Raw genomic sequence first — 14,464 nt, 5'->3', positions numbered from 1 at the left:
ACACACACACACGAGCACTCCCACCAACCCCCTCTCTCACCGCCGACGGCCCCCTTTGCGCGCATGCGGCTGCGTGCTCGCGCGCGCGCGCCAACCCCCAAGAAGTTTTTAAATGCGTGCGTCAAAAGTACGCGCGGATCGTGGCGCATTGGACTGCCGCGCTGAGTGAACGGAAGGAAGGAAGGACGGAAGGAAGAAGGGAGTGAGGGAGGGCGAGAGAGAGAGAGAGAGAGAGAAAGAGAGAGACAGAGGGAGGCAGGCAGGGAGAAGGGAGAGAAGGAGGGAGATCATACATTAACTCCTGCTGGCTGCGGGGACTCCACACGAGACCGGAGCCGAGGCGGAGGGATGAGCTCACGCGCAGCACTGATATTTTTCAAGACGCCGAACGAACGAAAATCCACTTAGTTGTGTTTTTTCTTCTTCGTCTTCTTCTTCTTCTTCTTCTGTTTTCACCCCTCCTTCCGTTCATCCTTCGTTTTAAATGTGCGCCTCCGACGGATTCCACGCATCCGGCGAGAGCCACAGAAGCCGCAGCGGGGATGACGAGCGCCGCGCGGTCTGGCGTGCTCCTGCCGCGGGATCTGCTCTCCTGATAACGGGATCAGAGGGGGCGAAATAAGGCTGTCCATGATATTTTCCAAAAGAAGATTGCAAAGGTGGAGCGATTAGAGGAGCGCTGATGACGGGACTATTAATCCTTTCAGTGCACCAAAAGCACCAAAGGGTATTAGAGAAGCTTGGATGGAAATCGGACGAATGTTTGGAACTGTTGTTGGTTCTGTATGAAACTGGTGATTAGTTTTGTTTTGTTTTTTTCTCCAGGATTTTAACTCACCCTCCCCATCACACAGTAAGGAAGTATATTTCTGCTTTTTCTTCTTCTCCTCCTCCTCCTCGGTACGAGCGGCTCCCCAGGTGTGAACACTCTCACGTCTCCACCACCTCCTTGCGTTCCACCTCAAGTATCCCCTGGATCTAAATGGAAGTAGTTGAGTCTGAAGCCGTTTGTGAAAGGAACAGACATGGTACATGGGCACAGCTTCCTTCACGGTAAGACAACCCGTCAGCCAGCCGAGCGCGCAGGAGACCCCGCTCCAAGACCTCGCGCCTCGTTCGGGTCACTAAGAAGGGAGAGGACTCTGCTCCCGAAGCCGCCGTCAGAGCAACAGATAGACGCGGAGCTTGGAATTCTGGGCAGTGAAATCCATTCCTCCGTTCTTAAACCCTCTGCCGGTGCTAATGCTGTTTGTTAGTTCGCCTGCGTTTTCTCACCGTTTCCTCACCTGTGTCGCATTTTGTGATGCAGAGATTTCGTGGCACACGTGAGGCACATTTAACTTTTGGCAATGATTTAAGTCAGTCTTGCCCGACGCAGCGAGTCAAAAGGTTCTGACTAAGCTACATTCCACAGGCTACGTAGTCTAATTTATGGTTTAGCTCTTATTGTGCTTTTTTTCTTTTGATAATTCATGGTGAGCGATGATATTTAATGGAATCTCTTGCTGCGGTACACAATCGAGGAACTCTTCTATTCAACTTTCAGCCCTCTGAGCAACACGCTGCTCTGTTAAAATGCATGGAACAAAAAAATCATTTTCATTTCCACCTGTCTGAATCACAGCTGCTTTGTTTAGAAAATGGGGGTGGGGGGGCGGGGGTTGGGCGGGCTGACACCTGCAAACGTCACAGTCTTTCATCAGAAATGTGTTTGTCTCTTCTGCTCCTCCAGTTGTTGCAAGTCTTCTCTTACTCGGGTTGTCTGGGGCAACAAGGAAGGATACAGCCGGTAATCTCCACGGCGGCGGCGGCTGCTGCTGCTGCTTGCTGCCACGTCTCCTTTCATTAAACACCCATTCCTTAAGTACGTAGTCTCACGCCTCCCTTGTGTGTTTCAGTGAAAAACAACTCAGGGGTGAAGCCCGCCGGTCAGTGTGGAACGTGGGTGAAGGAATCAGAAGGAGGCCTCTTCACTTCCCCCAATTACCCAAACAAGTACCCCCCAGACACCGAGTGTGTTTACATCCTTGAAGGTAAATACCCTCCTTAGGACTCTCTTTAAAGGCCCGGTGTGTAACATTCAAAGGTATCCAGTGGCAGCAGTTGGGTCTTTTTTTTAGCTCCTTGAAATCATCTGCGGTTTTTCAGAGCATTTGTAATTGCAGAAAGAGGGGCAACATTGCAACGAAAGTGTTTTACTGTAAGAATGATGTGCAGTCCAGAGAAACATCAAAAAACAGGGAAGAACTTTAACAGCGCCTGCAGTACACATTCTTACCATGAGATGGTAGTATTTATGACATTCTGGGCCTTTAAGCACAGATTGAGTGACCCAATATGAAATTTTGTCTACATTAAGTAATTTCAATGTGAAATATTTTTCAAAATAAAAAATAACCAATGCTGGATGTTTGTATTGCTACCTGCCGGTTGCTGATGAAGGTTTTTGCTCATCCATGCTCTGTGTAACTTTGTAATATTTTCCTTCTTCTTCTTCTTCTTCTTCTTCTTCGTCTTCTTCTCCTGATTCATCTGCGCCGCCCAGCCCCGCCACGCCAGTGCATCGACCTGCACTTTGAGGAGAACTACTCCATCGAGTCCTCTTGGGAATGTAAATTTGACAACATCGAGGTTCGGGATGGACCCTTTGGCTTCTCCCCGATTCTGGGGCGCTACTGCGGTCAGCACAGCCCGCCCGATATCAGGAGTAGCGGCCGATACCTGTGGATAAAATTTGTGACGGACGGCGAGCTGGAAGCGGTGGGATTTTCGGCCAGCTACAACTTCACCGCAGGTACGCCGCCGTCGTGTCCGCCCTGGCCCCTCGCTCTCGTGCGCGGGCTTCACGCTGCTAAGCAGCGCACTTCCGAGCGACTAGCAAACAAGCGGGGGGCTCGCCGGTGCGGGAGCCTCTTCCAGTTTTATTGATTGTCTGTCTGCACACGCTCAGTGTTTTCACTGCAGATATACTGCCAGTGACTCGGACCTTCTTGGAGCTGGGCTATAGGCTGTTATTTATCACTGGGAGTGATATCAGGAGTGATGTGGGTCAACGGTGAATTTTTTTTATTATTATTTTTTACGCAGTCTCTCAGCAGCGAGCCAAAGGAGGGGAAAAAAGGAAAAATGCCACCAATGTTGGCAAATGGAGAGCTTGCTTTTCCTAATTTGCCTTATCTCTGCTTGAGATGCCGCCGCTGAAGCAGTGAGCGGATGGATCAGGAGAAATTAGTGCCGTAGACGGGGAAACGTTCCCACACTTGACTGGATTTAATAACACTGTCAACTTTTTTTTTTTTATTAATTTGCTGAGTTTGAGGCTTGGATGGCACCGTCCCAGGAAACGTGAACTGTATGCTTTGGTTCCACATCCCACAGCCTCCTCAGAGGTGCTGGGGAGACACAAGTGTACTTATTGTTTAGCCGTTAACCTTTTGCCACTAGCTTAGTGACGAGATTGACCGGCGCTATGGATGAAAGATACCGTCAATGTGCTGTCAGGATGTCATCTTTTTCGGGGGGTGGGGGGGTGGGGGGGATTCAACAATGACATGGAGGTCAAGGGAATTAAACATAAGGATGAGTCGGTTCTATACCCAGAAGAGTACTTGTACTGGTTTATGGAAAGGAGTTCAACAGAAAATACGCAGATTAAGTCAGATTTTGAGATTTTTGGCGCAGCTTTACAGTCCAGAGATGAGACTGACCGGAGGCATTAGTGGCCTGTAATTGCAAAAAGTAGATGACTTCAGTTGAGCTGTTTCCATTGATCCTTTGTGTATAAGGATCAGTTTATGAACTCAGCCGCCACGGGATTTTTATGAAAATACATCCTGATACGCTGCAACCAATCAACCGTTCTGCATAGTTTTAGGATCATATTTTACCGCTATCCCGTTAACATTACGGAAACATGACAGCAGTTTAAAATGATTTTTTCTGTCCAAATCACTTATCTTTTTTCAATGGTTATTTTGATAGACATCATATCCCTATGACTTGGCTTCCTTCACAGCTCCCTCCTATCTTTTTCAGTCAATAAACTAAGCATTAGTGGTCGTGCTGAAAACACGCAGTACGCCACTCGTGCTCCACTTAAACCCAAAAGAAACGGGAGCATTTGTCATTCGTCGAAGCCCTCAAAAGGACGACAAAAAGCCCAGCTGGGACCTGGATATGGGAGTGCCTTCGAAGTGTCGCTTCCGCCGCCTGCTCCTCCCGGGAGCCTCGTTGAAAATTTGCTGAGAGAAAAGAAAAAGCTCAGCCTCTCAACTTGACACCGAATATCTGTGGCATATGATTTGCATAATTAAAGTGAATTAAAATTCACTTGACTTTGTTCCTGGGGAATCTGGCGGGTGCCGCGGCGTCTCCCCATCTGCGGCCGCTCTCGCTCACCGCGCTAATTTAACGCTGATGAATTGGGAGGGGAGTGGGGGGGGGGGGGGGCAAAGGTGGCGTCAATCGGCTCCTCCCACCCTGTTGTACTTCCGGGCGTTTTAGCGGCAGAGAGATTAAAAAACGGGGGAGGAGGGAGAGACAACTCTCACACCTCCCCTTCACACTCAGCCCCCCTCTCCCCCCACCCTTTTTTTTTTTTTTTAAAGTCTCTGCCTCTTGACGACTAATGCGGATAATGCAGCCGCCGCCGCTGCTCCTCCGTTCATCGGCAGGCTTTTGTCCCAGTATCCGGTTTGGCGTGCGCTGAGGTGAGGCACTTAAAGTCTGCAGACGCGATGCATCCAATTTTATACGTGGCTTTGGAGGACGTGAGGAAGCGCTGGTGTAACACCCTCCAGAGGGTTGAGTCAGTGCAGTGATTAAATGAAGTTGGCTGCCACAGTGATGTGATGTGCAATTTGTTTGTCCAAAAAAAAAAAAAAAAAATTACACCCAGATGCATCATACTTTCCTTGCATCAACAGCCGAGCTTCTTTTTCTTACTTTCTTTTTTCTTTTTCTTTTTTGTACCTCTGCAGCATACACTGCAGCTTGTTTTTGGGAGGGTTTTGAAGCAGGCCTTTGTATGCCGCACACTCTTCTATCTAGAAAGAGAAAATATCAAAGGATGTGCACGCTGTATACTTGCATATCTGCTTGCATGGCATTGGTGTCTAATATCGTCATTGTTTGAAAAAAAAAAAAAAAAAGAAGTCATGCTGCGCTGTCAAGTTTTGGAAAGTCTGTTTTCATGGTGCGGAGGTTAGTGCTGCCACCTCATGGCAAGGAGGTCGCGAGCACCTGGACTCCGGACGCCTTTTGAGTTTGTAGTTCTCCTCGTGGCAGTAATAATAGATCGGATTTATATGGCGCTTTTCAAGGCACCTAAAGCTCTTTACATTGAACCCATGACTCATTCACACCACATTCACACTGGTGGTGGTAAGCTACATGTGTAGCCACAGCTGCCCTGGGGCTACAGTCGCCAGTGTGGCTTCCCACCAGGTACACCCTGACATCCACGTTGGGATGATTGGCAACTCTAATAGGTGACAGAAAATGGATGGATGGATGACTGTTTTCATTTCTGGGTTTGTGAAACACCCACTAGACCAGGGACTAAAGAAAACAAAGACGCCAAAGAACAGAAAATGTGAAGAATTCAGCAGTCGCGCTGGATTATTCCAGAAATAATGGAGATGATCGAGAAGAACCGTCAGGGCTGCAGGGCGGAGGGCCGCCCTCGCTGAGGGACACAGGCTTGGTTACTCTGGTAAGGATGGAATCCCTCTCTGACATTTACACACTACCCCAGACTAATGCTAATGTCTGGGTAGGGACGGAGCGATGACATTGTCAGCTCTGCAGGGCCCAAACTGGGATCAGACTGTCATTGAATCAGTGGGACCTTGGCTCAAGAGTAATATTTGTACAGGCGTGGGTTCAACTCCCCAGTACAACACAACAGGTGATCAGCCTGGTGCGGCAGCGCAACTTGAGTCACCTTCAGTTGTCGCGACGCCACCACCCATCCGTCTTCCGTTACGTAAGATTTGGGCGACGGTTAATAAATCTAGACCTAAGATGACACAGATTGATATCAGCACCTTAAAGCCTGGCCAAGTTATAATTGAAATGAGATTTTTTTTTTTTTTTTCTACAATGGAATGAAGTCATATAAGATTATAGCTGGAATAGGATATATGGCCCTTTCATAAAGGAGGCTGGGCCGTGAGATTGAGTCCAAATGGGCTCAAACTGGAAAATTGAAAATTGAACCTGAGAGATGGACTCCTCTGCTCTTGGCGGGAACTTCCTTCCACGGCTGCGCTAACACCGCCGCCGCTGCTGCCGCTGCCGCTGCCGCTACTGCTGCTGCCGCTACTGCTGCTGCCGCTACTGCTGCTGCCGCTTTTTCAGAAAGTTCGCCGGTTGCATAGTCACACATCTGTCTCCGGAGTTGCTTGCCCGGCGGCGGCGTGTGACCTTTAAATGTTTGACTGGCTTTGTGTTGAGCCACAGCTGCTGGATTGTCAGTGCAGCGGTTCCAAAGACGCTGGCATTCTCCAGATTGGCTGAGAGTACACAGCCGTGACCCCTGATCACCGTTACCTGCATCCTCCAACCCAAAGTGACAGAGGTTGCTCCCCAGGTGCACGGAAATCGGAGAACGAAGGAACAATCGACATAAGTTTGCAGTAAAATACACTGTTAAAATTGCCTGAACCAGCAAAATGAAGCTTGTCTGTAGCTACAGGGAAGATCTGCTCCGTTAGCATTGAACCTTTTTTTCAAGGTTTTCACTTTCCTATTCAAGCTGTCTGTGCCCACATCAGCCGAGCTACTGACTGAGGCCTGTAAAACACCGCTCAGCATGCACGAGCCGTGACTTAGCTGCCCGGCCGCAACGAGGCCGTGCAGGATCCCGAGATGAAACGGAGCCTCGTAAGATGTGCTCTCGCCTTCTTTTTTTTCTTTTTTACCCTCCTCCCCGCCCTCCACTTCATTCCTATGGGATCGCTCTCAAGCCGAGTCTATTATAAAAACATTGTCGTAACTTTGTCCCACACTGGTACAACACCTAGGGCGCCAGGAGTAAAAAAAAATCCATTTTCCGCGGCCCCGACACCGGTAGAGGTTCACGTCCACAAAGGAGCGGCGAGGGTAGATTGATGAAATTCATGAGGAGAAATGTGGTGGGAGGGAAGATAAAAAAGAAAAAGAATCTCCTGCCGTGTGCTTTTCGTGGCGTTTCTCCTCGCGATCTCAGCCCAGGCCCGGACTGCGCTTCACCTGATCCTCGTGAATCACCGAAAGAATAAATGTTTTTGCTCTGATGCTTGTTTTCATTAGCTCCCCTCCTCTTACGCCTCCCCGCCGCCGCTGAGGTGCGAGCAAAGCCAGCAGCTCCGGGCGAAATGAACTCCTGAGGATACCTTCTCGTGAATGTTTCGTGGGTCTGTGCTTTCTCTTGCCTGCGGAGAGAGGAGAGAAAAGAAATAAGACGTACGTGCACGGTTTTACCAGGTGGAGGGGGAAAAAAAGCCCCTCATCTGTCTGTGTCTTTGAGTCTCATTTCAGGAAGAAATTTTCTGCTGATTTAAAAAAAAAAAAATGGTTAAAGGAAAAATAAGAATTGAGGGTCTTTGCCTGGCCGGGGCCCGAGTGAGGAGGACACCCTTCTCTCTGCGCTCTCCCCTCTGGCCGTGCTGCAAGGGAGATGGATGGAGGGAGGTTAGCATTGCAGGCACACCTCCTGCAGCTGTGAGAGAGGTCGATGGCACCACCCCCACCCACCTCAATCCCAGCACACCACCCCCACCAGCCCAGCTCACTCATCCCTCTGTCCCTCACACGCTCTCGCTGACTAACACTGCCTCCTTTCTGCTTGCCGGCCGCGCCTGTGCATTTCTTAAAGGCTGTTGACTCAGCTCCATGAAAGATGAGACTACATTTAATTTGCAACCTTACTTTTACATGCACACTCCCCCGCCCCCATTTTTTTTTTTTCACCATCGTGTTTGCGGCCACAATGTTAAAATGAAGCTCCCTAGATCCAGTCTATCCGCTCATTCATTTTGGGGGGTTTTTGGGTTACAGGTTGCTTCCGCATTACGCAGCCCCATGGAGCTAGCTAGATTAAAAGTCCAGGATATAAAAATTGGCAATAGAAAGAATTACTATGAACCGCGTTTCAGGTCACAATCATCCTGTCAGCCGTTTTACAAGTTGCTTTTTGTATTGCGAGCAATGGGAAAATGCTTTTTGGGCCGTATGGGTTTTTTTGGCTGCAGTACCTTGAGTGACCACTGGAAAAAAATAAGCCACGGCGCATTGTCGCCAGTCCAGTATTTAGTTCTTCTCTCTCTAAACCTACTGATTTAGTGACAGGGTTTCTGTGTACGTAAAGCAAAAAAAAAAAAAAAAAACGTGCACAAAAAGAACATGAAAATGTCACACTGGGATCGACGTTTCTCGCTATTGCTGCAAATATTTCAGATGAAACTTTTTAACACGAGTTAGAAGTCCTTCTGTGCAGCTCAGCGACGCCGCTAAAACACACAAAAAGACTTCCCGTGACGCTCTCCAACTCGCTGACCCACTTCCAGCCCACCTGGCTCCTCCTCTCCCACCCTCCCGCCGACTTCACACCTCGATGCCGAGATCCCTCCGTGAGACCTTTTGCCGGCTTATCAGGCGGTGAGCCTTCACTCTGGGGAACAACCAGTCTGGAGTTTATCGCGGCCGCGGGGACTTAACTCAACCCTCCAAACCGGATGGCTGATATTTATGTCCTTTGGCCGCTGCAGCCGCTCCCTCGCCCTCCCAGGCAATTACCCCGCAGATCAATCAACGGCTCGGGCCGCCCCCCCGCCTCCCGTCCTCTGTGGCGGTTTTGTTCGCCAGGCCTGCTGTTGGGCCGCAGATGCTGCAGGAGGGGAGGGGGTTCAAAAACGCCGTTCTGCTGTCGCTCGACAAGCGGGCATCGAAGCGAACGTTGGCTGCCGCTGAATTTGTTTGTTTGCGCTCCGTATTTGCCCCTTGTAAGCACGCGTATCAGTCTGGGCGTCCTGTCAAAAAAAAAAAGGCCCCGGTGTCCTTCCCGCGCTGCGTCCGTAGTCGGAGCCGCCTATTGTGCCGTTGGTCGCACGCCCGCTTTCCCCCTATATGACGCTTGTGTTGCGCAAGGCATCCGACTGGTGCAGATTTGCATGTTTTCGATATTTATCCCCTTCCTCCGCTTTTGCCGCCACACCTCATTGTTTGTTGGCGTATCGCCGCGATGGATCCTTGGCTGTCAAGGCTGAGGACCAGAATCTCGCCGCTGAGCTGCATTAGGAGAGGTGGGGCGGGGGGGGGAAACAAAGATTAATGCAAACATTAAGGCTTGTACCTATATTGAAAGTATCTTTTGAGAATTGTCGTCTCAAAAAGCTCAGTGCGCGACATCCCAACAACATCTACGTTTTTTCCTCGGCATCCCTCCTCCTTCCTTCATTGTCAGCATTGCTTCCTTTTTGAAATGTGTGCGCCCCCTCCAACTGAGCCACCACCATTCCTCGCCCGATCATCATCATCATCATCATCATCATTCTCCGAGTCGGTCCCAGTATCTTCCACCTGCATCACATTCCTGCTGCGCCAGACCTGCTTGTGATTTCGACACTGACATGAGAAAGAGGGGAGATTAACGTCAGCGCCATTGTTCGCAATATGCTATTATTACCGTAAGACGCTGCTAAATCCTACACAGCAGGCCATCCATTGAATCTTTTGCTTTTGTGTGTTTTTTTTTTTTTTTTGTCTCTCGGAAGATAAATGAGCTTGTTGCTTCAGATGTGCCCTTCTGATTACAAAAGACGGAGCAGATTGTTTTTCATGCTCAACGAGTTTTGTTGCCATCCCCCGTCAGCTGCTCCGCTCCTCTTAGGTAGTTCTTAAAACCCGTGACAAGTGCCTCGAAGGAATATGAGCCATCAGCTTCGAAGTTATCTGCATTCTATTCATCTTTCAGCGCGGGAGCGGGGCTCCGCGTTACCCCCGGCTTAGCGATCGGAGAGCGAATTTCGGAAAAAGGGATCTAAATCCCATTTTGGCATCCCCGAGTAATTTAATAGGTAGTGGCGGAGCTTTTGTTTTTTGCAGCTGGGAGAATGATGTCAGCGGTGAAGGAGGGCAAGACCATTATGGGATCATGAGATGTGGAATTTGACTAATCCGCGCTGCCTCTCGGAATGACAAACAGTTTGATTCTTTGCATTCAGGCCGGGGCGACCGCGTCCAATATCCTCCAATATCCCCTGAGAGGAGAAAACAACGGAGTGGCTTGATGGCACGGATCATATAGCGGCTTTGCCACTGTGTTCTGGCGGGACTGTGTTAGAGGGTTAATGCATCTCATTAGCCCCCCCCGCTCCCCCCGCATCCTGAGACTTAAGCGGTGACGAGTGGTTTATGATTCGAAACAGTCTCTGGCTGCCCTCAGTCCATCATAGTCAATATCTGTTGATGTCTGAAGGCTGCAGGCAGGTGTTTATATCATCAGAAAAAGGCTTTTGTTGCCCCATCTGTCTTAGTTTCCTCAATATCTGTGCAAAGAAATTATTTAAAAAAAAAAAAAAATGCAAGGGCATTAAATGGTCCCTTTACTGAACTGTTTGGTTACAATTAAAAAGTTTCACGGTGACAGATTGCGTGACAGATTGCGTCGTGCCCCGCGAGCCCGTTTTGAGTTTCAGCCGTTCCATCCCAGGGTGTCAAACGTTTTGCCCGGCCTTTGAAACCTTGAGTCATGAAAGCCGGTGGAGGTGTCAGGCTGACAGCGCGTCACGGTTGGGGGAGCGCGAGGGGGAGAAGGCGTCGCTTCTCATCAGCGCGTTTTTTTTTTTTGTCTTCCGTCGTCCTTGTCGACGGGGACGAGACTGCACATCCGTCTGGGACTATTGAGGCGCCGTACAACGTTTTTATGTCCTCCTCATTCGGCTGATTGTACACCGATGAAGTGGAGAAAGTCAATTAAGACGCTCTCCTTCCGTCGGGGGGGCGACCAGAGTCTTTCTGGCAGACTGCCGAAGGCAAGGACCATTGAAAAGTCGGCAAGTCGATCACGTGTGTTCATCTCCGTTTCTTTTCCGGGGGCCCGGCGCTAACAGCCTGCCGAACAGCACGGCCACGCTCGCCGTTTCATTTTCCATTTGCCGAGCTCAATTAATCACGCCGCTCCTATACGATGCCCGGGCATGTGGCCGCCGCCGCTGCCGGCTAGCGCCATCCCCTGGCCCCGCGCAGCTAATAGGAACAGCCAGCCAGTGCAGGAAGCGACGAGGAACTAGAAATCCAACGATTCAGAGAGAGATTTGGGCCGCTACGAATAGGTTATGGCCACGCTTCGAGGGCGGCGGCGGGGGGGGCGATAAAAGGCTGGGGCTTGCTCCGCGCACCCCCCTCGAGGCTCCGCTTTGAATATTCATGGAGCCGACGCCGGCTGTAAAGAGGAGGCCAGTTGCCTCTGAAATTCCTCTTGTTGCCGAACACGCAGTGCAAACTGCTCTTCCTGACACCACGCTTGCGAAAGAACAAGGTATTTCTCTCTCTTCCGGAATTTGAGTCAGTTAGGCTGCACTCGCCCTTGGAAGGCACTTGACTTCAGGTGTTTTGCGGCAGTCGCTGCCACAGAACGAAAGACGGCGACTTTCGAAATCTGATTGGTGTTGTTTTTTTTCGCTCGGATGTGTCAAGCACTTTGTGTTCATCAGAACAGGCTGAGACACGTTCCATCCTGCAGCTCAAATTTATCTGCTCACAGGTCCGACTCTGCATTCTTTGGAAATTCCAAAAGAAATAATGTTAAATACAAAGTGTTGGTTATTTTGTACCGGAGAAAGACCATATATGAAACCAGCTTTAATAACCAATCTGGTTTCAGCTTTTAACCTGCCTCCTGCCTAACAGCCCTTCCCCTTACAAGAACAGTTTCCCCTCTTCAGTGTTCAATAACATTTTATGCATGGGGGACGTAAGAACTGAAAGCAGCATTGCTGATCTTTAGGATCAATTGATGTGCAAAGTGCAAAAAGAGCGCACGCCCACTCTTCTGGCCAGGACCAGTTGGTTTAGTGTCTCAAGTTGAGCTTCATGAAACACAGCTTGTTTTTATTATTACGACCTGCATTTGTTTAAATCGAGGACAGAGTAGCCGTCCACTGTCTGGGTTGGGTGTCCTTACAAGCCGCTGAGAGTGAATTTCTCCTCCAAAGCTTCAGCAAAGCTGGATTTGAGCCCAAGGAAACCAGTCAAATCTGTGCGTTGGTTCTAATCCTTCCACACGGGCACGCGCGCACACACACACACACACACACACACACACACACACACAAACTGAGCAGTCATATCTGCACGAATGAAAAAAAAAAATCTAATTATCCACTTCCTTTTTTGCCCATACGTCCAGCATGCATGATAAGTACTGTACTGCTCACATTCACATCAGTTCCTAGTGGGACACGTGTATATCAGTTCAGTGTGTCAGACTGTTTCCAGCCTCTGGGCGACTCCCCAGCCTGTCATTTCAAAAGTCATGCCATGGTGCCTTTCTGCAGTTGGTAATAAGACGTGCAGCGTCGACTTGGACTCTCTGCCCGCCTTTGACTTGCTGCTGCTGCTGCTGCTGCTTCGCAGCGACTCAACTGCGATTTCAACCCTCACGCCGTGCGCAAAAGGGGCCCCGCTCCGGAGTGGCCAGTCGTCAGTTGTTTATTGTGTCTGTAATCACATATTTTGGGAGCTAATCCCCACTGCGGCGGCGCTTATCCGGCCGCCGCACAAACCAAAGTGAAAGCCTAGGAGGGGATTTGGGCAGAATCGCACGCCGGTCGGCGAGACGGACGAATAAAGAAGTGCGGGGAGATGTCGGACGGATTAGGTTTTTGAAAGCCTCTCGTAAAGAAAAAAAAAACGCTGCATTTTCGTGGCTGGAGGGAGAGATCGACCGCGACGGGGGCGCGACTGAGCCATTGATTTCTCTGCGTCTCCGAAGAGGGCAGGCTTGCTGCGGGAGGAACCGCTCCGAGTGGCGGCGTGGCGGAGCCGCGGGGGCGCTCAATATGTTTTTTGGGGGGGGTTTATGTCTCGCGTCACATTTTACCGAGAGGAAAGTGTCGCGCTTGGGTCGGGTCGGAAGTTTGCCGTCGACCCGCAGACGCCGTCCCGGCTCTCTGCACCTGCCGTTTGACATGCAGCCGACGAGCTGCATGGAGTTGGATCTTTGTCGAATCTGACTCTATTAGCTCATTTCCCCCATTGACACCCCCTCTGATGTCTGGCTGTGACTCCAGCTCTGGTGGCGACACGTCCGCGAAATGAAAGGGGGAGGGGAAAAAGCCAATTTGAGCAAATCTAAACGTATCAAAGCGGGGCGGTTGTGCGGCTATCGCGCCCGAGTGACGCGCCGCCTGCTCCCATTAACTTCTGACGCCGCCGTCGGTATAAATACGCTTTTTCAATTTAGATGCTATCTCGCGAGTGAATGGCCCGCGTAAGGCCTCCTAAAGGCGTCATCGGCTTTTTCATGGCGAGTCGTAACCAGGCCGCCCCCCCCGGCTGCCGCCACTCGTATCGGCCAATCGCCTGCCGCCGCGCCGCCGCGCATGCAGATCGCGGCTCTTCTGTCCGTTTTTCGGCTGGGAAATGACCGAGCGCGGACGCAGCCTTTCATATGTAATTTCCCTCTTATTTTACCGTCTGAGGCGACTGGTGCGGTAAGATGGAGAGACAGGGCCACTCTAATGGGCCTTTATCAAAGTGAACCTGAACGCTGTTCAACAGTGCGGTGTGTGTGTGTGTGTGTGTGTGTGTGTGTGTGTGTGTGTGTGTGTGAACATCAAAGCCGGCACTCTCCAACCCACCGCCGACTCCGCCGCGGACGTTCGTCAAACTCGCGGTGGGGGGGGAGGGGGGGGGGCGCGGGAACCCTAAATAAGGCCGTGGCAGAAGCGCACGGGGGTTGAAAATCTTAAAGGGGAAGGAAAAAAAAGGAAAATAAATTGGTGGAAAGGCGTTTCTGCCCGAAGCCCGTCGCCGAGATTACAAGGCAGCGTCGACGTTATCGATTCCAAAGGGTGGAGATGAAAGCCGGCGCCGTGTGATTTGATTCCACATTGGGTGGTCTTAATAACCCCCCCTCCATCCCCCCCACCCGCCCCTCCCTCGCCCAGCTGAGAATCACACGGGCCTTTTGATTGCGCCGAATCCGACCAATCGGACGATGATTCACCCTGGGAGATTGAACTGTTTCTTCCCACTTTTTCATTCGACTTCAAAGGGAGCCGACGCGGCGCGCGCGGGCGGCCGTGCGTGCACACATGTAAGGAAATTAATATCCATTACCAGGTTATATAAAGCTACCCCGATAATTAAGCCTCGTCCGCTGATTAGATGTTGGCGTCGCCGCTCCGGTTATGGACAGACTTGTTCCGGCGATCAGGTTAAACTGTCACCGTGCCACGTTTTTTTACACGCACACCGG

The 14,464-nt window shown here is 50.5% G+C and overlaps 1 protein-coding gene across 7 annotated transcripts in view; it reads left to right on the top strand.

The window, feature by feature from the left end:
• neto1l (neuropilin (NRP) and tolloid (TLL)-like 1, like) overlaps positions 1–14,464 on the top strand; it is a 52,831-nt gene continuing 38,367 nt past the window's right edge. For 6 of the 7 annotated variants that reach the window (XR_012929377.1, XM_076050345.1, XM_076050343.1 and 3 more), the window contains exons 1-4: positions 1–1,053; positions 1,733–1,789; positions 1,899–2,033; positions 2,546–2,794. Coding sequence is in view for 6 of the 7 variants with exons in the window: in XM_076050345.1 (XP_075906460.1) it covers positions 1,026–1,053; positions 1,733–1,789; positions 1,899–2,033; positions 2,546–2,794 (469 nt within the window). In the remaining variant the exon portion in view is untranslated. The remainder of the gene's footprint in view (positions 1,054–1,732; positions 1,790–1,898; positions 2,034–2,545; positions 2,795–14,464) is intronic. The other variant, XM_076050342.1, reaches the window with a different exon arrangement.

The sequence above is a fragment of the Nelusetta ayraudi genome, unplaced genomic scaffold (assembly GCF_046127955.1).
Source record: "Nelusetta ayraudi isolate G7.1 ecotype Tasmania unplaced genomic scaffold, CSIRO-AGI_Nayr_v1 ptg000127l, whole genome shotgun sequence".
Lineage (NCBI taxonomy): Eukaryota > Metazoa > Chordata > Actinopteri > Tetraodontiformes > Monacanthidae > Nelusetta > Nelusetta ayraudi.
This window is presented reverse-complemented; position numbering and strand designations above follow the sequence as displayed.